The 24127-nt window shown below is 40.0% G+C and overlaps 1 protein-coding gene across 1 annotated transcript in view; it reads left to right on the top strand.

Moving 5' to 3' along the window:
* LOC128739455 (uncharacterized) overlaps window positions 1-24127 on the top strand; it is a 203793-nt gene that overhangs the window by 63851 nt on the left and 115815 nt on the right. Inside the window, exon 5 of the mRNA XM_053834941.1 lies at window positions 3998-4201. Coding sequence (XP_053690916.1) covers window positions 3998-4201 — 204 coding nt within the window. The remainder of the gene's footprint in view (window positions 1-3997; window positions 4202-24127) is intronic.

Here is a 24127-nt window from a genome sequence, read left to right as displayed (position 1 = left end):
TGGATAAGAGGCTAACGACCACTATGGGGTCTATATTCCGCATTATCTAGCCGTTTACCAACCATCATAGGAGTGTAATAAAACCCAAATTGTTACTTGGGCTGGTGATGTACTACGTGCGTGTTTCGCGAATACTTTCGAGTCCTTTCGAATCGCGCAGAGGGTTGCGGCAAGGGGTTGGACTGTCCCGTATGTTATTCAACGTCACTAATGAAAGTGTGATCCGGAGAGGGAGCGAAACGAGAGGAGCGATCCTCAGCAAAAGTTGCCAACTTTGAGCCTTTGCCGGCAACCGCTACGCGAGAATGAAATCGGAAGTGAGGACACATTACAAATCAATATGTAAAAAACCATACATATGGTAGGAAGCGGCTCCAGAGAAAACAATATTTGCCTCCCAAGGATAGTCACTATTGATGGCGATGAACTGGAAATGATTGATGAGGTCATATATTTGGGATCTCTGGTCACGGTCAACACCCAGCTAGCACCAACTCGTATATCAATGTACGAAAACTATCGTAAATATCTCCTAACAAACTCGAAATCGTAACTAAAGCTGAATAAAGTGGGATCAAGTTGATTTTGTATCGTATATAATGATAATGACTGACATACATACGAGTTTCAGCACAAAATCTTAGAGTAGTACGGAGCGACTCGCGCTTAATCGGATATTATCGTATATAAATATTTATATAGTCGTAACGCTCAAAATTATTCGTAATCACGTATATCGCTTCCAAAATAGTACGGATATGCCAATTTTGTGCATGAAATACGATTTATTTAGCATGTATATCTGTACGTAATGCTGATTTTTACCTTTTTGATACATATGAAAATGCTAGCTGGGCAGTAATATGAGTAAGGAAATTCAATGAAGCGTTCACGCTGGAAGACAAGAATCTCAACTTGACATCAGAGTTGGGAACAGAAAAGGTACTAGGCAACAGAAATGTTCACGCAGAAGCTCTGAAGTGATACAGGACCGTGACCTGTTAGCTGGAACGGGTAAAACCACGAAGTGGTTGGTTCTACGAACGCTCATGGCCGTCTTAGATCCACTCGGGTTGATATACAACGTACTCGTCTACCTGAAGTTTCTATTGCAGAAGATATGGAGCTCCGGCAACGATTGGGATGACGAAATTTCTGACGGTTACCACTCCATTACATCGCTAACTAAAGAATCGAATATCCAACTGCACATGTTTGTCTGTTTGTGCAAGTCCCTCTGTTTGTCTACGCATCGAACAGGGTAGCTCTGTGGAATGTACCATTGTAGGCGCGAAAGCACAGGTGTCTCATCTCAAGTTCGTCCCCATTCCCAGACTGGAGTTGCAGGCAACGGTCATCGGATTCCGCTTGGCGGACCGAATCTCCAAGTCCTTAACATACAAGATCTACAAGCGAGTTTTTTGGTGTTACTCGCGTGACGTACTGCGCTGGATTCGGTTTGACTACCGTCAGTATTCACAGTTCGTCGCAGCTCGTGTTAACGAGATTCTTGAGACGACAGAAATGGTAGATTGGAGGTACATCAACCCGAAAGACAACGAACGGTAGCAACAGCGGACGACGCTACCAAGTGGTAGCACCAAGTAGATCTTACGAAGGAAAGAAGATGGTTTAAGAGACCGAAGTTCCGATTAATCAGAGCAGCTCTATGAGCGAGGAACTTCGTGCGAATGTCTTCTGAAGCAAAGCAAAGCTTAGGTGCTACATTCTGTTATCGAAACTTAACCTTCTGTTTTTATACGCAAACTTCGCAGCCAGTTGTTCGAGTGCAGGATAATTGCAGGGCCAGTTGCTACGCTCCTATTGACTCTAACAGCCTCTCCCAGTCTGGATCTCTTCCATCACATAGCAAATCCATGATAGACGTTCGACGGTTCTCCCGTTGGCAGAACCTGCTTCGAGCTATTGCTGTAGTGCTGCGCATTACATACAACTTTCGCTGGCCTTTAGGCTTTTTCCATTCTTTTTAGGTCGTATGAATAAAAGAGTTTGCTTTAGTTCTTCCATAAGGTTTACACGGGGAAAGCAAAGCAAACTGTTACGTTCAAGAAGTCACTGATGAAGTCAAGCTCGATATCAAGTTGAACCCTTTCCTAGACGAGCGCCAAGTTCTGCGGATGCACGGTAGGAGCAGTCGTTCGAGAGATCATGAGTCCAGAAACCGAATGGGTTTTGCTTCCCCTAACCGCGCCGCATATGGGAGGTTCCTGGGAAAGACTTGTGCAGACGGCGAAAAGTTAATGCACCGTTAATGCACGTCCCGGTGGAAGCCCCTGATGCTTCAGTTCCTACACCAAACCACTTCCTCCTGGGTTCCTCGAGTGGTCTCAAACCGACGTCAACTCTAGATGACCGTGCAGTTGTTTTGCGGCGATCGTGGTGCGCTTCGAATGTAGAGGTCAACATCTTCTGACAACGATGGATGCGAGACTACATGTTCAACCTAACAAAACGAACCAAGTGGTACAGTGAGCTAAAGCCAATCGAGGTGGATGATGTCATCGTCGTCGTCGTCGTAGTAGTAGATCCAGGGTTGTCCCGCCTAGCCTAGCCCAAGGGATGGGTCATTGTGGCTAACACGAGTAAGGACGGACAGGTGAAGTCTGCAGCTGTTCAGACAAAGTCAGGCATCTACGAGTGGCCCGCAACGAAGATCACCCTATTAGATTTACGACGCGATGGACCAATTTGTAATACAATAATTACAAATAACAGAATTTATATGTGATATTTTCTTACTATGACCTTCTGATTCTGTCTGCCTTGGTGAACGCTCTGTCACTAACCATGGATACTTTGGAACACCAACGTAAAAAGTTATCCATGGTAAGAAGCTTATTTACAACAAAACTGTTAAACGATGTTGTAACTTTCCCGAAATTACTGTTGCAGTTGTACCATTTTTACTACTCGACACAGACTAAATTAAGTTTATGCAACTTTAAACCACTTTCCGAGAATAAAGTATCCTTTATTATGAGCTAATTTCGCACTACACTGTCAATATTAATTGCCTCTCATTACAGAGACGCCCCGTGATGGGGCTGACTGGCAACAAAACTGGTTTATTTGCTATCCACTGCACTGCATCAAAGGGGATGCAGTCACACCGAACCCGTCGTCGTTGAACCCGTTGCAATAAACGAGCGCAAATATGGTGGCATCAGCAGGAAAAAAAGAGCGGCATCAATGTAACATTAAACAAACTGACTGATCATTAAAAGGGGGCAAGTGTGCAATCGTTATATGTTGTTTTCATTTTTTTCTCGCTTAGCCTTCCAATTGCGACGGCGGAACCTGCAGCAGCTCATTTTACCCGTTTAATTGAATTCAACGTAGCGTGTAGTTTTTCACTGCCGGCTGTATATGTGTCTGGTTGAGAGAGTTTTATTTATTTTAACCAAATTTAATTATCTGTAAATGATGCACGTACACACACACAGACACCATCATCCAACCGATCGACGAACGACGGTCCGTTGCGTTGGGGGGACGTGGGATTGCACATTGCAGATGTGCACTATGATTCGACTCTACTAGATGCAATTGAGGCGAAAACAGAAAAAAAACAACAAACACGTTGCAGTTGATGAGCTTGACTGGTGGAACAATAAAAAAATCAGTTTGATGATTCATTTATGCAATGAAAAAGGGGGGAAAAGGCTAAATTTTTACTGTTAAGGTTTTCGCCGAAGGGCTTAATCGATCGAAATTCTCTATTTTTAACGATAAAGTATCCAATTTAATTGCAACTTTGTTTAAAGCCGTAAGCTAGTTAGTTTTAAGTGCGATGAATTGCATGTTCAATATAAAACACAATGTGCCTCCATCGGTTTAAACCAGTGGAGTTGCATGGTCATTTGTGAATCAATAATTTCTGAATTCAATGAATGAAAAATTCATGTTCCAGTAGATAGATTAATTGAACAATATAAACTGATTAAGATATTTTCCCTTGTTTTCCACTCTCGTTTAGGTCGCCCAACGCCAACCGTCAACTGGTGGTACGACAACGAAATAGTGAACCATTCGTCCACAAGTCTGTCGGAGCGGCGAGTGAAGAACACTTTGATCCTGAACCGTCTGGAACGAAAGCACCTGAAGGCCATCTTCACCTGTACGGCGTCGAACAACAACGTCACCAATCCCATCTCGGCCTCCGTCACGCTGGATATGAACCGTAAGTGTCAAGTGGTGCTTTGTACTGCCGGGTCCGACACCCGGCAATGAGTTTTTAGCCGTGAACCCCAAAATGAAGCTCTCAATTCTTTCTAATCTTCCTGCTGTACGGTCTACTAAACGAAGTCTAATCCCAGGAGAGACTCTTTGTTTTTGCTCGGCAGTCGTGGAATTATTTATAGCACAGAAAATTGCCTTAATTATTACCTTTTACGGTTTTTCCTGCTTTTCATTGTTCCTCCTTTTGTGTAGGCGGGTGTTTCTATCGTCACCATCGTGTGGTCGGTTCGAACGATGCTTCCTGTAGAGCGATGCTTAAACACAGACTAAATCCAGTTTTTTCAAGAACAATTTAATCGCAGAGAAGACATCACATGAGGATTAAAATTTTCAATTTCAGTGCACTAATTAAATATAGTTATCCGGTCTGCTTAACGAATCATGCCTGCATAATCTATTTTCTCTGGAATCAACTTGCGTTGAGCAAAGTAATTATCCCCTCGCAGTCAGCCACCGCCGGTCTACAAGCGCTTGTGAAAACCTGAATTGAAGTCGTTTCCTGCAGACTCTTTGCAGACTCGGTTGGTCCGTCAGTTGACTTCTCTTTCTACGGGACGCGCGTCAATCACGATGAACGGCGCGAGGAAACAATCAAAATCTAATTAGCCCATTAAAGTAAAAGCTTTTCAAAACCGTCATCAGCAAGCCAGCATTCCTCCTGGTCGCGTTCTTCGATCCGAATTTCTCCCACGACGACGGCGAAGACGACGACGAAGAAGCAACCAACTCTCGAGGTTGGGTAAAATCGATTTTTCCAATTAGGATCAAAATAACATTCCATCCGAGATGGTTCAAATTTTTCTAAACTCAGTCGACAAAGTCGAAACTAACATAGATCTCGATTCCAAAGCTTTCCCGGACATCAGCGGTAATGCGTTTTCTGATTGCTCTTTTATTCCGCCGCTTTTGCTTCGCCACTAATTGTACTTCCTCTCTTTCTCTTTCCAACACGTACACAATTAACCGGGCGTCCTAATTGCACTTCATAAAAATTACGACGTAGCCTGCCAAATGATGACGGCGCACGTTACGGAACTATATACTAGTCGTGTTTGAGATCCTACGAGGAAATAAGTAGAAAAAATGCCATCCTTTAGCGCTGATTCATGCCTATGACAGCTCCTTATTGGCCTTTTACGGCCGTCAGTTAGTGGGAAAACTTTGCCTCTATCTCTTCAATATTTGCCGGAGAATCCTGCAGTCGCTGCAGTGACGCTGTGTGTAACAAGCACAGACAATTACTCGCCTGATCGTCAAACACAGACGAGTTTAAGTGTTTAATTTTCATGATTTACAATTGTTGGGAACAGTTTCAACAGCATCCCATAAACTGAGCCCCGTGTTCTTTCGGATGGTGCCTCATCACTACGAGGGAGTGTTCTTTTTTCATCGAAAAGTTGAAAAGGTTTTACGATCCATGAATATGGAACAGATTTTAAACGAAGCAAAATCTGTTTTCGCATTTTGCTTTTTTGCTTAAAATTTCAACACCTTCAGCTGAAAGTTTTTATGTGACAATTTTCGCAAACCAAACTTTTGCATACCTATCACTTTCGTATGAACTCCCTGTTGCTTCCGAACTTCCGAACAACTACGAATGCCCCAGAAAACCACAACAAAAACTTTCTTCCAGTGTGGCTTTTGCTTCATCCTACTGTTTAACAATGATTATGAAAGCCAATTAAAATGAAAGTATGACAAAAAAGAAAACTATGCTTCTCATGTTCCGGTTATACGAAGTAAAAAGCCTCCATTACCTCAGGAACAAAATATTTCCCACGCTGTATATTACCAGCTTTCGGAAAAAAAATATTGCGTGACGTTCGGGGACAAAAATGCGAACCAACGTCGTATTATAATCCACATAAAGCGCATGAAATTTTCATCATTTTATCATTGTTTACTCAATTTACTGCAGCCCTCTATGGAAGCTTCGCTTCCATCGGGATTTCAGCAAGCATCAATAGTTAGTTTGTTCAATTTATTAAAATCAACTCCCACCCCTTGAAATTAATACCCCCAGCAAAAAACCGCCTCTTCCATATTGAATTAAACCTCCCCACCCTCCCCTCTCGCTTCCCCAACCATTTCAATCAGGGTAAATGATTCCATTATGAATCGGGGTGGGAAAACCACACCAGCATCAGCAGCATCAGCAGGGACTGGCTGCTCCAACAGCGGGAGCCACCTAATTGGATTGTGCCGCCGGCACAGCAGCAGCGCACAAACGAAGCCGTCAGTCATCGTCGGCGTTTTGCTGCTGTCGACTGCGACAGCAGCACTATTAGGTACCACTATTCGTCGTTCATTCCGTTAAAAGGGAGGTGGCTTTCTTCGTCACATCGAAACCGCAGCCACGAATTGCGTCAAATCACCACAACGGAGCAGGTAAGCGCGGAAATTGGCTTTAGTGAAAGCTAATGGCAACTCCATCGAAGGCGACCGCCGCCGTCGTCGTTGCCGTTGCCCCCGAGCACCATTTAAATCGCGACCTCTCTCTGCGGGCTTCCGCCGCCAGTAATGGCATGAACTTTTCGAATATAAAATGGATAATTCATTCATAAATAATAACGGATGGAAGGTCGTCCCCAGAAGCGCACGTGATTCGTCAAAGGGTGAAGAGATGGAACGAATCTGCGGCCGTTGATTGCTGAGCTAGAATGTATTAGCCGTTTTTCCCATATCAAGCTGCCATTTCGTTTTATGTCTTTATGTTTTGTTGTTTTATTTCATTTTCCTTTGCTATTTTCACTTTCAAATTTCTTTCTCATTTCCACTTTTCTTCTTTTTATTGAATTGTGTTTACCAAATACAGTTTCCTATCGAACTTTCTCGTTTTCATTTTATTCAAATTTTCCCATTATCCCATTTTACCATCAGCTTTTTTAATATACGCGTTATATTTCCGTCCCTAATTTTTCTTACCATTTTTTTCTCTAACATATTCCTTTCCTATTTATTGTTTCTGCTATAAATCAGAATACAAAAATAATTTTGCATTCCGTTCCTAACTTTTCCTCTTAAATGACTCTTTTTCATTTTCTCATTCCTTTTTTATGTTTTTGTTTGCATTCCTTCCCTCTTCTCTATATACTTCTCATTTTGCTCATTTTCCATTAATATCCTTTTGCATTTCTTCGAATTATTTTTCTTCTCATCTTCTTTAACATTTCCTCGTGCATTTTCTTACCCACTTCTCCTGTCACGTTTTCCATTTGCGTAGGCGTTTGTTCTCATCTCTACGTTTTTGTTCTAACTTTGTTTTCCTGTTCTTATACGCTTTCCTTGTAAATTTTTTTTACCTTTTCCTTTTTTTTCTTGTTTGCTATCACCGTTTCCATTTTTATATTTGTGCGTTTCCTTTCTTTTAAATAATATTCTTGCATTTTAGAATTTCACATTTTTCTTCCTTATTTTTTTCTTGTTTTCGCGTGTTAGGCCATTGCAAATTATTTTTAAAATTTGTTTGGAAATTTGCTTGAAAAATTGGGGGACAAAAAAATAATTTTATTAGAAAATCAATTGCCTGTGGGCTCTGCAACTCGAAAAATGAGTGTACGAGTGGAGTTAACGCTTCTAATACGAAGCAAAAATGGAAATTCAAACAATGGAGTTAATGAAAATCGGCAAACAATTTTTTTCATTTTTTTCTTTTTTTGTAGGTTTTTGCAAGGAAAATAATAACGTCTATATGAAAAGCAAGAATAGATTTGGCTTTCACATTTAAACTTGAAGTGAATATTCCCGCCGTTGCATGTTCGGATCTCGCCTGGGCGGTGCCACTACAGAGTTGGCAGGATTGCACTAGCCCCGTATTTTTCCTGTACTCTAATAACCGACTGCGAAAGTCTGTCGATAAAGAAGGGTCAAGTTTGGAAGGACGTTTATACCTATGGCGTTGCTTTGCTTTTGGGAATGCTTAAAACGCATATTTTTGCCCCCCCCCCCTTTCAGTTACCCAACACCAGAAGGACAAAAACTTTATAAAATATTTGTATTGGCCTTAATAAATTTTTCAATTTCACATTTTTCTTTCTTACTGTTTATTATTCTTCACCATTTCCGTTTCTGATTTCAATCCTTTCCGTTTCGGAGTCCTACCTGGCTATTCATCTATTCCATTCTTTTCCATATTTGTAATTTAGATTTTTCTTTTGCTTGTCAATCTCATATCATTCACTTGTTTCCTTATTCCATTACGTTGTTTCGTATTCTCGTTTTCTACATTGTCCTTTAAGGGGGGGACCATACTCTGGAAAGTCGGAAAAATCGAATTTAATTTTTTTGCATTTTCGAGACGCTTTTACCTTCAGAAATGTCATGTCAAAAGGATTTTTTGATATCTGATCTCGTTGAAAACTTACGGCAAATATTGTGAAGTCACCTCAAGGGAAGTCCACTGTTGTACGAAACTTGGAACGCGTTTTCCCCAAAACCATGTTTCTTTGGCTGGCGGTACGTGTATCTCAGAATCTAGTGGACCGATTTGGCTGAAATATTTTTTCAGCATGTAGAAAAGAATTATCTAAATTGTTACGCAACCGTTTTTTGATATCTCAATTTTTCAATTTTTTATGAGCTCCTAATTGGTGATTTTTAGTGAAAAAACACCTTTATTTTGGAAAAATTGTCGCCATTTTGGTAATTTTAAAGCTTCAAAATCATCCTTGAAATCCGTTCTACGATACTCCGTTGATTCCCGGCACGTACCGCCAGCAAGGAACTATTTTCTAGAGGTCATTCACGCGCCCACCTACCATCAGCATAATAATCACTATTCTGGTATTCAAAAACTACAAAATATATCTTTAGATATACCTTAACCAATAACCAAAATACCCGAACACATAACTATAATCCTAACATCTGAAAAAACTACATGGTATACAGCCCTAAGGGTTGTATGAAAGGGTGACGTAGGACTATATCAGATCATTAGATCAAAGACTAGTGTGAACTGCATTTCTGGCGTATGTATGTTTATAAGAATCTGTAAGTGCTATATCCTCCTACCACAGGAGTGAGGGGTCTCAAACTATCATAAAATAAATTCTTGCATCAAAAAATCCCCACATGCCAAATTTAGTTCCACACACTTAAAAAACTCAGCAAAATTTGCCGAGATTTGGACAGCCACTTTTTTTTAAGTGTGCATTTGCTTGATTACCCAAGTAACAATTTGGGTTTTATTACACTCTTATGATGACATTTAAGATCAAAATTGGTCATGAAAACCACCATAAAACTACAATACAACTGACATTGTTGCTTGGGTAGTTCTCGAGTTATGAGGAAATTTGTACTTCATTTGTATAGGAGCCCCTCCTGTTAAAAGCCGAATGGGTCTTAGCACACAATAGAAAAAAATCCTGCCTTCTAAAACCCCCACTTGCCAAATTTGGTTCCATTTGCTTGATGAGTTCTATAGTTATGAGGAAATTTGTATTTCATTTGCATAGGAGCCCCCCCCCCCCTCTAACTACCACTCCTACGCCCTCCATTTAATTACTCTCTTATCCCCTCCATAAAATTGCTGGTCATTTTATCTATCCAACGACATATAAATTGTCTAGTTTTGTTCAGTATTTTAGTAGTTATTAGCATTTGAAATCTTTCATTCAAACGTTACACTTCTATTTTTGTTTTCACAAAGGGCTACCCAGTCTCAGTATAGTAAACAAAGACGTAGTCCTACGTCAAAAGTTTACAGAAATCTATTATTTTTCGGTCTTCCAGAGTAGGGCCACCCCTTAACATTTCCTCTCTCATTTCATTTCCCATTCCCAATTTCATTAGTACTCCATTATTTTTTCATCTTCCTTTTGCATTCCTTTTTTCGTTTTTCTTTTCCACTTTTTCCGCTTTTTGTTTTGTTTTCATTTACCTTCTAATATCGTTTAAAATTCATTAAAAAATTCACTTCTTACTACTCTGCCTGTTTAGTGCTTCTTCAGTTCCTTTTCTTTCCTTCCTTTTTTCATTTCAACTTACTTTTTTGGTGTTTTCGGTTGTTACTTTTTCTCATTTCCATGCTCATTTTCCTTTTCGAAACCTGTTACTACTTTTCGCCATTTTATTTCTTAATTTTTCTTTCCCTCCTCCGCTTCTCATTTCCCATCTCTTTTCGATTACCTATTTTTTAATTTCCTATTTTACGTTCCCATTTTCCACCCCCAAGCAAATCCTAGTTGCTACATTCCGTTATCGAAACTTGACCTTCTGTTTTTATACGACAGACTTCGCAGTCAGCTGTTAGAGTACAGGACAATTGTAGGGTCAGTTACTACGATTCTATTAACTCTAACAGCCTCGCCCAGCCGAGATTCGAACATACGACGCCTGGCATATTAGGCCAGCGTCATACCTCGAAGCCAACTGGGAGGCTTTTCCACCCCCATTATTGTTTTTTTTTTGCAATTTTTTCAATTTTTTCATTTTCATACTCGTTTTAAATTTCCTTTCCTTTCCTCTTTCTATTTAATTTCTTGAGAATCGTTTTTTTATTTCGTGTTTTCACTCACTGTTTCTGTCTTCCTTTTTATTTTCATTTTTTTTCTACTTTCCGTTCTCATTTCTCGTGTCCGCTTTTAGTTTTCTACGTACTACTCAATATATAAACAAGGTTATGTCCAAATAACAATTTTAAAGCCGCTTGGTTATATTTGAGTTTCATAAAGATTTTATTGCGGCAGTAGTATCATTACTTCTGGTTTAATCATGATATTATGCAATATCACGTCAAAAACTATAATTAATTTGCCGGCTATAAAACCACAATAAAATGATTAAACATTGAATTTATTGTGGTTGCTTATAATACAACGATAAAACTAGTTGGCACATCTCTTAAAAACTTACCTTACCGTGAGTCGTGGTAATATAATATGGCGCAGCAATCAAAATTGATCTTATTATTTGCACGTCAAATCACAATAAAGCGTTCAGTTTTATAGTGCTGATAGCTGATTGCCCGGTCTTACTCGGGACTCCTTTGTCTCTTAGTCAATTGTACATCTGTTATTGTAACAAAAATTCTCATAATGCAAGAAACAAACTCCCTTTTCCTCATTTATTCTTCATGATCATTGCAAAAATCTATCAGTAGATTTTCGTCTTCTATACAATAAATTTTGCAACGCAGGGTAGGAGTGTTTTTCAATAATTTTACTCGTTACTGAAGTTATGCAAGAATCAGAGGTCCCTCCAAAATGCTCGTTTTCATCAGTGCACGCCTTATCCGGGTGATTTTACCACAATAATTGCATTATCCTAAACATCGCTATATATCTAATCCTTCCTCGAATGCTTTCGACAAGAAGGTCTGTCACTAAAGTTAGTCTAGTGATGATGATGCTATAGATAGGTTAATGTCAAAAGTATGCGGAGAACTTAAACATACAATTTCCTAGCACAAAAAAACTAAAAGGCTTTTTTGGTTGTTGTTGAGGCAACGATCACTTGCATCAATAATAGGGTCAACTAGCAAACATTTATCGCAGTGACAATTGGACAACGTGAAAAGAACAAAAAGTTAAAATAAATACCTTTTATCGTATTTCCTTTTCTGCAATAAGATGAGCGAACTATCACGACGATTTCATTTTTCTATTCCTTACTCCAAGCATCTGAATAGTTTCTCTATCATCCGTGTATATGTTTCAGTGTGTTAGTGTTTAAAACAATCGCTTAACTTAGATGTGAGTGTGTAAGTGTACAAAAATGTTAGGGGTATCACACTTTAGGGCAGAAAATAACGCACGTAAGGAATTTGTACGTCGTTTCCGTCTTCGTCATTGCAACATATTTCGAAAACAAGCGCACGAACGTGCGGTACGCTACTCTTCTTCGAGACGCGCCGAACTACCTCCGACATGGTCAAGCTAAGACGTTCTGTCTTCTTATCTTTAGCCATGAAGAATGCATAGAGCATGCATACGCCTTGTGAGAGCATCGTAATCTGCAGTTAATGTTCGCGTTCGAAATAATCAAGAAACTCCTTCAGCGCCAGTTCACCCTGAACCTCGAAACGATCCCACAGAGTCCAGTCAATGTCGTAGTATGTTTGCTTTTTGGCCGCAATAGGTTCCGAGAAGGTGAATAGTGGCAGCGCCAAATTGATAAAACCATTCTTGAAACGTTCGAGTGTGTTGAAGCCCTGAGCGAGCTTGTAAAGCTCGAGCGAAACACAACCGGCTACAAGAGAAATCGTAATAGCAATCGCCGGGATGATCTTACCCGCAATAAGCTTCGACTTATGCCGATCTGCCGGAGGAATTTTATAATTAGCGACACGCAAATTCGAAGCCGCCACAATGAAGTCCATGTGGAGTTTGTTATCGTCGTCCTTCTCGAACCCGAGCGGCGTTATCGTGTAGTCCAAGCGACCCAACGAAGCCAGCTCCTTTTGCAGACGAGTAATACGATCCTGGTCCAACTCTTCCCCTGCTCCATTTGCTTCCACCTGGAGGGCGGCGTCGGTGACGGCAATCTTTACGCCCGATCGAGGGGTAAAATTTGGCACCTGAACTTTAGTTCCCAAATCTGCTATACGAGCACGATCCCGAACTTGCGTGATACCAAACACTTCAGCGCGTAAGTTTGCCGTAGCGAAGACGTAATCCAGATGAAGCGGATTATAGACGTCAAATGTAATCGGTTCCGGGCAGCGCTTCGGACCGGACCAGAACGGAGTTCCTGTAGTAGTCTGTTGGTCGGGTGGAAAGTTGAACAATAACTGACGAATCTGGTTAGAATACTGCTCCTGGAAATGAATTGAATGTGTCTACTCCCTTTGTCAGTTCTCCTCCTGTTATCCCAAAGTCACTTGTAAATCTGTTTTTTGGATGATCCCTTTAAATTGACGCAAAGCCTTTTTACGCTTTTGGACCTCCCTCTTGTTAGTGGCTACCCCATTCCCCCTTTCAGAAATCCAGCAACCTGTACAACTGTGGTCGTTCCAAATGCAAGAGAAACGCACCCCTTTATTCATTTGAACCTCTTGTAAGAGACTGTCACCCCTCCCCCCCATTCTGAAAATCATGTGTTTGGAAAACGACATTTGATTAAAAACCGCCTAGACGTTTCAGAGTTATGGCGGAATGTACCGCGCCCCTCGTCCTGTCTGCTTCTTCCCGATCAGCTCCTCTTTCAGTTACGAAACGAATTATGCATCGGTTTGTTCTATGAAAATCCCTGTAACGAGAACGAAACAAAAGTTTTTTATTCGTATATTCCTCCTCGATGGAACCTCCTCTTTTCGCATATTCACTTGCACAACTGCAATCGATGTGAATGCAAGAGAAATGCAACTCCTTTAATTTATTCGGACCTCCGCTCTTTTGTCAACCCCACAGTGCTGATCAAGGAAGTCAAGGAACATGTGTGCCATATGTGGCGGAAAACGGTCAAGGCATTCTGGAGTTATGACCTCCCCCCTTTTGCCAACCCCCAGTTCGTTGCGCGTCTCGACACACGCAAGTCGGCTTCAACCTGGTCGAGCCATCTAGCACGTTGGGCCCCTCTATTGCTGGTACCGGTGGGGTTCTTGAAGAGAACGGATTTCACTGCACAGTCGTCCGGCATCCTTGCGACGTGGCCGGCCCACCGTAGTCTCCCAACCTTCGCCAGGTGTTCGATGGGAATCTCTCCAAGCAGTGCCTGTAGCTCGTGATTCACACGCTTCCACCACTCTCCGCTTTTCGTTTGTACCGCGCTAAAAATAGTCCGCAACACCTTTCGTTTAAATACGGCAATTGCTACCGGTCCGATTAGCGTTTGGACATTGGCAGCTTTGTGCAGCGGCGCATGCTCCCAGATTGAAACATCTTGTGGAGGGAAAAGTAGGCTCGATTTCCAGCTTGAATGCATCGTTGAATCTCCTAATAGGTCCTAATCCTAATAGGTTATTGTCGGCGGTGGCCAGAGATCCCAAATATACGAACTCATCAACCACTTCTAGTTTATCACCATCAATAGTCACTGTCCGTCTTAGGTAAACGCTGCTTTTTCTGGACCCTCTTCCTACCATATATTTGGTTTTCGACGCATTGATTTGTAACCCTATCCCGGCCCGGAACCACAACTAAAATATGCTGCCACAACATACATCCCGGGACTGAGTGAAAAACTCAACAAAATCATGCGCAAACAGAACATTGCGCTTGCGTTTAAGCCAAAAAATAAGATAGTAAACAACATCTACAGCAAACTGAAGGACACGATTCCAGCAGGGAAGCAGACGAACGTAATATACTCAGTTCCGTGCGGTACGGACGATGGGAAGGTCTACATTGGTCAAACAGGGAGGAAACTGGAGGTGAGGCTGGCGGAACACAAGAATGACACCAAGAAGAAGGAGGCTAGGACTGGATTATCGCAGCACACTATCCAAGATGGACACCTGTTCAACTTTGATGATGCTCGAATAGTTGCGCGGATAGAGGACCAGGAGACCAGACTCACAGCAGAGGTATTCCACATCAATGTACTGGGTGAGGAAAAAACGGTGAATCTTCAGCGAGAATGTGGAAAATTCAATACGGCATACGATGGGTTAGTGTTCAAACTCCGCCACATACAAACAAGAGAAGCAAATCGTAGGAGCTCAACCCGAATACGAACCGACGGGGTTACATAATTGGTTGTGAGTGATGATGCAGAATTGACGCGTTATTGTAAGTGATAAATTGGACCAAGTAAATGTATTGTAATTAAGAAATTGACTGAAAATGTTATGTTGTATGTAAAATGTAATAGTAAATCAATTTTATAATTGTTTTGTAGACGTCTGATGATGGCCGAAGGAAAACAGTAGGCAGAAACGTCACACCAAAGCAATAGTTTTTGATTTTCACCGAAAAGAATCAACAAGTTCTAATAAAATAAGAGCGTCACTTGTTACGGGAGATTGATCTACATAGGTGGATTCTGGGAGAGATTCGTTCGTTCCATAAAAATGTATTGATGATGGAAATCGACTGTAACATGGTGACAGTAACAGCCGAAGCGGTAAAAATTGTGAACAAGCGTCCACTAACGTATGAGGGGCAGCAATGAGATAATTTCGAAAACCAAACTCAAAAGTTCGTCGCGGAGTCGTTTCAAATCAACAAAGGTTCAAAGCCCGTCCTGCCAATCATAGAATTACTAAATGATGTTACAAAACCATCCAGAAAATTAACATGTTTCATAAAATTATTTCGACTTCAATGATTATTCAAGTTGCTTAACATAATTATAAATAATGTTTGAAAATAACTGTAATTTTACCCCAACTTCCGCCGTTGAACCTTTATTGCTCACTGCTTTTATTGGTACTCTCACTTTTCCGGCAAGTCTTAATCAGCAAAACGGCACAGAAAACACTTTCTGCCGCAGTTAAAACCGCTCGCAGGCTGCTCGGCAAATTGCCCCTTTGACGAACGCGCGCCCATCATCGTTTGACAATTAGATTCAGAGCTGTGTGCTGCCATTAATGCCTCACCACACCACCGTCCCGGGTGCGACGGGCCTTCGGAGAAAACGGCACAGTTAAAAGCCTACAGATCGTCGACAGGGGTAAGCTTTGACAGTGAGCAACACCAATCCGCAGGAAAAAGCTTTTAACCTAGCTATCAAAACTCAATTTCAAGCCGAGTCGGTCTCGGTTCCGTATACTCCGGCTAACGGAATAATGATTTGAAGTACGCCACTTGCCCGATCTTAGATCCGATTACACACAGTCCGTCCGTGGCAGTACCGTTCGGGTCATCTCCCAAACATCAACGGGCTATGTAGCCGGGTTCACCCGCCGCGCTGTGGTGCTGGCTGTGCGGAGGTATGGCCATTTAGCAAAGTCGCCCGGGGGCAAAAATTTCCCATAATTCCCGTTTCAATCTTCCTAATTTAATTTCCGACGCTTTTTGCTCCGGTTGCGCTCTGCAATTTGAAAGCAAACGAAAATGGATGAATATCCTTGGCCATTCATTTGCCGGTGGTTTTTTCTCCTGCTGCTGAGGTTCGCTTCCGGAAATCCAGCGGGACGCGCTGCTGACCGGTTTGTATTTGTCCACCTCTAGTCAGATTAGACTGACCGCCTGGTGTGGCGTTTGATTTCGGCTATCCAAGCTCGCTTGCTCGCTCGGTGCTCGGTGCAAGTGCCAATGGTACCGTGTGGAGCGTCCAAGTGTGTGGTTGCTGGAACCGGTTGGTTGAGGATGTTATCATCGTGGGAGGTAGCAGTGGAATCATATCTTGCGCTGGTGAACAGCAGCGGTTCGGTGGTGGTGTTGCCGGTTAGAGTGTGTTGTATTACGCAGATAAATCTCCGGTCAGGTTTCGGCTTCAACAGCTAGTAATCGAAGGAAACGATCGATGCATTTTACTGATTGTTGGAGCATTGTTTTTCACAACATTGCTGCTAAGTTGTGTAAGAGTAAACTTAGTAGTAGTCGATAAGTAATCAAGTTAAATTTTTAATCAATTTCTAATGGAAAACATGGGTGCTTTCGATGTAAAGTAATGTTTTTCGAACAATGCTGCAAAGTGAAACTTTCTCTAAGACGAGTAAATAGTATTAGCAGCCAAAATGGGCTTGCCACTGTTGACTTAGTCACGTTCTTGACTTCAAGTAAAAGTTGTTCCTAATTGAACCACTCGTTTGCTGGTGGTGGCATTTACTTAGACCAATGTAACCGCAGTGGATTTCGGAGCAACTGCTTTGTCTGTTCTATCGGATGGGTTTTTGGCTAGCCGCAAAAGAGAAAACCACTGCCCCGCTCCGGGTAGGCAGGGGGGGTGTGCCGTCTGAGGATTGCTGAGCTGTTCTGTTTCACTTTGATAGCTGATAAATCAAGTTTTGGTGCCCGTTTTTCACTGGAACCGAGATTGCCATTTTCGAAAGCAGCTGCGAATTGACTTTCGACTGAAGTAAAACCAAACAGATTTCGACTCATTTTGCTCTGTTTGCATTTTCCATTGCTGTCTGCCTTATCTTATAGGTTAGGTGGTGAAAACGACAGAGAGCAAGATGTTACTTGCGTGAAGACTGCTAGGTTTATGTAGGTACTTGTGGCACTTGGTGAGAGTTTGCAAATACTGCCACTGACAGTCAAAGATTGTACTTCTTCTGAAGTCGAAAATTTAATATACAACCCCGAGCAAAATAAAGGCGTCTTTAGTTCGATTAGATAACACACTTCGCTGCATCTAGCTTTCAGCGACTGAAGCTGAGTGACCTTGAGAAATGAGACGAGACTGGAATACGATCGATACAGACAGAGCCTTTTCTCCGGAACCAGCTGTTTAATGTTTACGTGGGTTTTGTTAGCCACGCATTGTCTTTTGCATGCGAAGTACAAACAAGCCGCTTAGTATTCTGTCTACAGCGGTTGTTTACCGCGAAATGACAGAGTGAATAAATTTTATATTTTTATTGTTATTTGCTATCCACCACCAGCCGTCAACCAAAAAAACTTTTATGAGGTTCAACAAAATCTCTTATTTTAATAACTAAATGTTGAGAAACCGTTAACACGGGATTGAATGTAAAAAATGCTCTTTTTGATAGAAAGTTCAGATGACTTGTTTCATAAATTTTGTGTTTCTAGTCGTTTTGGCTTCAAGGTGTGCTTCAATTTGTCATACAAAAATGTTTTTACATTATTTATCACGTAAAACTACGTCTAACCGCAGGGTGTCAATCCAAAATTTAGATTCAGGCTTCAGACAACATTCAGCGTCGGTAACGTATTCTAAACGTATTTTGATGGTTTTCATACCAGTTAATTCATAATTGTTGGTAATTATTAAAATTGCATTCCAATTGCCAAATAATGAAAATTAACAAAAAGTTCCAAGGTCAAATTACTCTATACATTTTCTGAGCGATCGTATTGCTCCCCATACAAGGACAACAAAATTGTCAAATGACATACCTCTTATTTCTTGCAATTTCGAATATTTCTGTTTAAAAAAATCAGAGTGGTTGTGCACAAGACGCAACCGCATAGGTGACGTAGGACTACGTAAGTCTCTTTGTAGCAATAGTAGGATGTATCCATGTATGTAATAATACGATTCTTCATGTATACAAGCTACAAACGTAACGTTTATCAAAGTAGTAACATTGTATACATTCAATCCTCAACCGATTTAGTACACCCAAAACTTGAAACTATTACTTTAAAAGGAATAACGAAAAATTCTTCTTTTAGTAACAGCTTTGTTACTTAAAGAGTAATAGCGTTCGTCGCCGGTTGAATAATAACATATACTAATGCATATTGTATACATTATACAGCCCAACAGTTTGTTGTTTGCGCCTGCGCTTTGATATACATTCATAGTATGACTGTTGGATAGCACTCAATACAAAAACGCTGAATGTGAATGTGGGTTGTAAGTTGAATTTGCTAACCGTTACCATCGGCATCGGGGGACTAGCAGCCCTATTCCTTTCTATAACAAATTACAGCAACCGCGGGCCGTATTCGGACGAAAATTATTCGACTGAAAACTATCATCCGGAACTGTCCGTTGTTTTTTTATTGTAAAGATGATGACAGCAGTACCATTTGTGCAATCATCAAAACATCTAAGCAACCATTTGGTACACGTACTGACAGGAGCATCAGATGGGACATAACAGAGAGTAACGTGACCGACATTTGAAAACACTTTGGCATCAGCTTTTCAAAAGGGCCCATTTGAAAAATGTAAATAAACCGAGTGGGGGTTTCTTTTCCTATGCTAGCCCAGCAGAGAATAACGCTTACTCGATTTGTTTAAATTTTGCAAATTAGTTGTTGCCGACTAGCAATATGTTCGATGTTAGCTGCAAAACATGGCTGCCTGCTAGCTCCCTGGTTTGCATCTGTAAAGTGTGGGCGTATTGGTAAGTTTTGTTTGCGTATTCCAATACGAACGAGCAAAACTGCGCGGCCAGAATTTCTGAACAAAAAGCAGCTAATTATCCATTATCGGATATTTTGAAAACCATGGTTGTTTACTGAATTGCAGTATGTTTTTCCAGCCAAAGTACAACGTTGAACGAGTAAACGAGAAATTGTTCTATTGAGCCATATAATATAAAACAGTTTGCATTGCTTTTATTGTGTAAGCCTTGCGGAAGAAGCAAAGCAAACTATTTTATTCTTACCGGCCATTGAATTCTAGAATATAGTTTTGCCTAGGAAACATAAACTATAGAGCTTGTTTTCAATCATCCGCTCTGAGAAAAAAATGAATTGATATGCAAACGAATACTAATTTCCAAAAATTACACTATACTAGCAGCTCTGGTCATGACAAACATGTAATCGGTTTTAATTATAGGGTTCATCTGCACTCAAAATAATCCGCACATAACTAATGGAAAATTTCCATATGAAAAACATTATGATTATTATGTGCCACATATAAACACAATCCGCCCAGAAGAACACATGAAAATTATATGCATATGAATAGTATGTGCAAATTTTAAAGGTAGATTTTAAAAACACATAAATGGTAACTGTTTGGCACATAAAGTTCATTTATTTGGCACATGGATAAAATCTATGTGTGAAACACATAGAAACTATACGAAAAGTTTTCTCAGTGTACCAGTTATAGTCCCTTTTCATATTATGAACCCAGACATATAATTTTTTCTAGCTTATAAATTAGTTTGGTATATATTCGACTTGAAACAGGATAAAGTTAACATAAAATACACTTTAATTTAAAAATTTATTTACTAATAATTTATTTATTTTCCAAGTTCGAAAATTAATGCATAAATGTCAATATTTTCACCAAACGAATATTTTTAGAAGGGGAAAGTCGCTGAGAACATTGTGCTAGGCACCTTCCAGGGAACGATGTCTTACATTATTCAGCTCATTAATCACAATTGCGGTACATTCATTGCACAATTTGTTGCACACTGTGCACTCAAGTGACACCGTTTTGACACCTAAACTTTAAAATCTTGGAATTTAGCAGCTTTGCCAATTTTTAACATTATCGTACTGAACAAACGAGCACTAGTTTGAACTGATCTGAACCTTGCCGGCACAATAAGCTACAATTTAAACAAAATCGGCACGAATATGGTGCATAGAGTGCTCTAAGCGACTTATCATTGTATTTTTAACAAAATCTAGTAAACAATTTACAATGCAAAAGATGTCACATTTTGCAAATCTTCTCCGTGTAAATACGTTAGAATTCTTGTTACAGATTCTGTTTGTAAGATTAATGTTAATATTGTTAAAGATGTAAACACAACTTTTTGGACATTTCGGGTAATCAATTAACTACCAACAATCAACTTTTCTCTCATAAGAGAAATTAACTCAAGTACAAAAACGTCTTGTTCTGGTTATTATACCCTATTAAGATGCAAACGGACAAAAGTAACGTCGATCTGCGAATGGATCCATGAAGAGTGGTTTGGAAACTGGAAATAGGTTTCTAAAATCACAACTGCTTGATTTAGACGCTAGTGTACACATACGCTAGCGCTAAATTTAGTTAGTGAAGAATAGAGTAATGAGCGAATATCACATCAATACAGCTACAAGAACTAATCTCTAACTAGCACATATAGTGCAATTTGCGAACGTGTGGTTCATTGCAGAAACGCATACGTAGATGTAGCTGTCATTGTTCTTGTTACCTTTAGGTTGTTACTCTTTTCGTCTAATGTACGGCCATAAGACGAAAAAAGTAATAGATTATTGCTCAAAAACAACAAAATATTCTCCCCGAGTTTTGGGTGTAGTTATATCCATGAATTGATTGAATCTGTTTTATTTAAACGAAACCAAGTCGCACTAAACCAAACAGTAAATAAATTTTTATGATCTGTTTCTACTTTGAATAGTGCTTTCCTCTGGTAATCGGTAGACGGTACGTGCGAGTTTTCAAAAAGTTGAAAATTTTGCGCTACTTTTCTGCGGCTTACAAAAGAACACTGATAATATAGCATTTACAACCTGCAGACGTTTTAAAAGTCGCAGAAAATGTTGCCTGTGACCAGAAAACTTATTTCCGTCATTTGTTGGTCGTGCGCTATGGCGAAAAATTCAATTTTTCTCTCGTTGCCTGTGTTATTATGGTATTAACTGGGCAAGAAAATATAATAAACTCTTCAATCGTTGTGTGGCCCTTGAAAGGACCGATTGTTTGATTATCATAACTCCAGCTTGCACTAACGCACTTAACGTAATTCTCTGTTCGGTAAATTGGAATACCGATAACCGCAAACTAGGCACAGCTTGTTACAACGGACCAACCGGAAAGCCTCAGCAGCTATGCAATCGACGAAGCAGTTCGTGTACGGTCCTGAGTCACGATGAAATACCACTCCAAGTGGCCAGCTGCAAGTGACGTGGGGTGATTCTGGTCGTTGTGTTGTCGCGAGCAGCATATTTCCTGCCAACTCCAGAACTTCAGCAGCCAGATATTCCATCACGGCAGCGAAACGAGTGCTCCAGCTCCAACACACGGTCAGCATACTTTCCTTTCCTCAGCAGCCGATGAACACGACCGACCGGGAACTGCAGACGTGCAAGAGTCGAGCGTGACTCGCTTGCGATTGGTGCTTCTTCCTTTGTCGCGTCCAGACAAAAGATGCCAATAAAATGTTGGTAGTAGCTCAGCTAGCGTTTGAATAATGCTGTTCGCCGGCTTACCTCGTGTTAGGTACCAGAGCAAGCGACAAGAATCGGTCACCAGTGATGCCAGATCGACGGATGTATCCGTAGTTCTACGGATTTAGGAGTTTTCTACGGACCTACGGATCAAGTGCTCAAATTTACGGATTTTATAAACTTTGCGGAAAAAAATGAAAGTTTCATTTAGTAACAAAAAGCAAAAGTACGCTACATGCAGTAAATGATTTCTCGAAAAGCATAACTTTATTCTTTCTGAGAGAAAAAAGCGAGCAGAATAGTTTACTTTAATAAGCAGTATGCTGCCAAGAAGAACTAGCATTTTTGACATTGACGGCAGATAGAAAGTTTCATCATTATATGCGTTAATGGCATAAAATTTTCCACTTCTCTGCTTTCGCTTTCTGATCGTAGTGATATTTACGTTTATAGTAATACTGATATTTTCTTGATCAGAGTACGACAAAATGGAAAAGTATTTTCATTTCTTTTATTACTAGATTTTGGCAGTTCATTAATCTGATTATTGTAGTGCGATAGAATTTCAAAATCAAGCGAATAAGGTTGTTCTTTATAATCAAGTAGAAGACATCCTTATTCTATATGTATTAATGTTTAATATGCTCTTTTTACGCACGCGATAAATAAAAACGCTTGTACATATAAACCTTCAAAAAGCGATGAAAAGACGACTAAAATATATAGAAAATACAATGCAGTGATGGCGGAATGTTGACGAAAATGTGATTCAAAGTCAATGGAACAGTGATAAAAAGATGACAAAAATACGATAAAAAGACGACGAAAAGAGTTCCAAAACTGCGACAAAAAGACACGACAAAAATGGGAAAGAGACATTAAAAAACTATCAAACATGCGATAAAACATGCTAAAATAACTACGAATTGATGGCGAATAAACGTCGTCAAAAAGACGACGAAAGCCCAACGAAAGGACAAGAAAAAGAAAACATTTTTGTTGTCTTGGCAACAAACAGGACGAAAGATGATGAAAAGATACAAATAAAATATAGCAATAAAGAAAAGGTGGCTAAATGTCGAAAAAAACAAAATACTATGGAAAGATGGCAAAAGGACAATAAAAACACAACAGAGAAATGATAATGTGACGCCGAATATGGAGAAAAGGCAGCAAAGCGATGACAATAAGATGACGAAAAGGTTTTGTAAAAGCAACGATAAGGTGACGAAAAGACGATGAAAGAATGATGGACAGACAGCAAATAAACGACGAACAAACAGTGAAATGCCACCGAAAAGATATAACGCAGAAGTGAAGACAAGTAGATGAAAAGACAAACGACGACAAAATACGATTTAAAGACACCAGAAAAGGTTAAAAACCGTGACAAAAATGCCTAAAAAACAGCAATACAAAACGACAAAAAGACTATAAATACCCAAGTAACAATTTGGGTTTTATTATATTCTTATGATGGCATTTAGAACCAAAATTGGTCATGAGAACCGGCATAAAAGTACAATAAAACTCACATTGTTGCTTGGGTATATACCTTTGACTGAAGAAACAAGTCAGTAAAACAGTGACTTTGCCAAAAAAGATACTAATTACGACGCCATCAAACCGAAAACACCTCAAAAAGCAATAAAAAATTTTCAAAACAATGTTGAAAAGAGACAAAAAGACAATGACAGAACACCATATGTTGAACATAACGTAGAACAACCACCTAACGTTAAAAAACAACAAGAACGATGGGTCAACACGGTGTAGTCACACCTCTCACGCCGAAGACTCAGGTTCAAATTCCCGTCTCGCAGAAATCACGAATGACCTAAGCTGTTAAAGTGATTATAATCTAATTAAAAGAAAAAAAAACGACAAAAAGGTGACAGGAAAGGGCGGCAAAATACGTATAATAATCAAACGACGAAAAATAAAAGATGAAATACGGAAAAACAAAGTCAAAAGGCGAATGACTACAGTCAAGAGTATGCATTCTTGAATAATATAGAGAAAATTTGAAATGTATCATGAACTGATTTGATTTAAAAAAGTATTCATTTCTTTCAAATACAATCCAAAACAGTACCTATGCGATAAAACATGTCACGTCAGCAAAACTGAGAAACACGTTATGCTAACAAACCTTTAAATGAAGAACAAGTGTCGGTCAAACTTCAAATCAAAAGTTTGATTTAAAATTTGACTAAGTTTGATAATTTATAACCCTTTCCTCTGTGATA

This window comes from Sabethes cyaneus, chromosome 3 (assembly GCF_943734655.1).
Source record: "Sabethes cyaneus chromosome 3, idSabCyanKW18_F2, whole genome shotgun sequence".
In the NCBI taxonomy this organism is placed as follows: domain Eukaryota; kingdom Metazoa; phylum Arthropoda; class Insecta; order Diptera; family Culicidae; genus Sabethes; species Sabethes cyaneus.
This window is presented reverse-complemented; position numbering and strand designations above follow the sequence as displayed.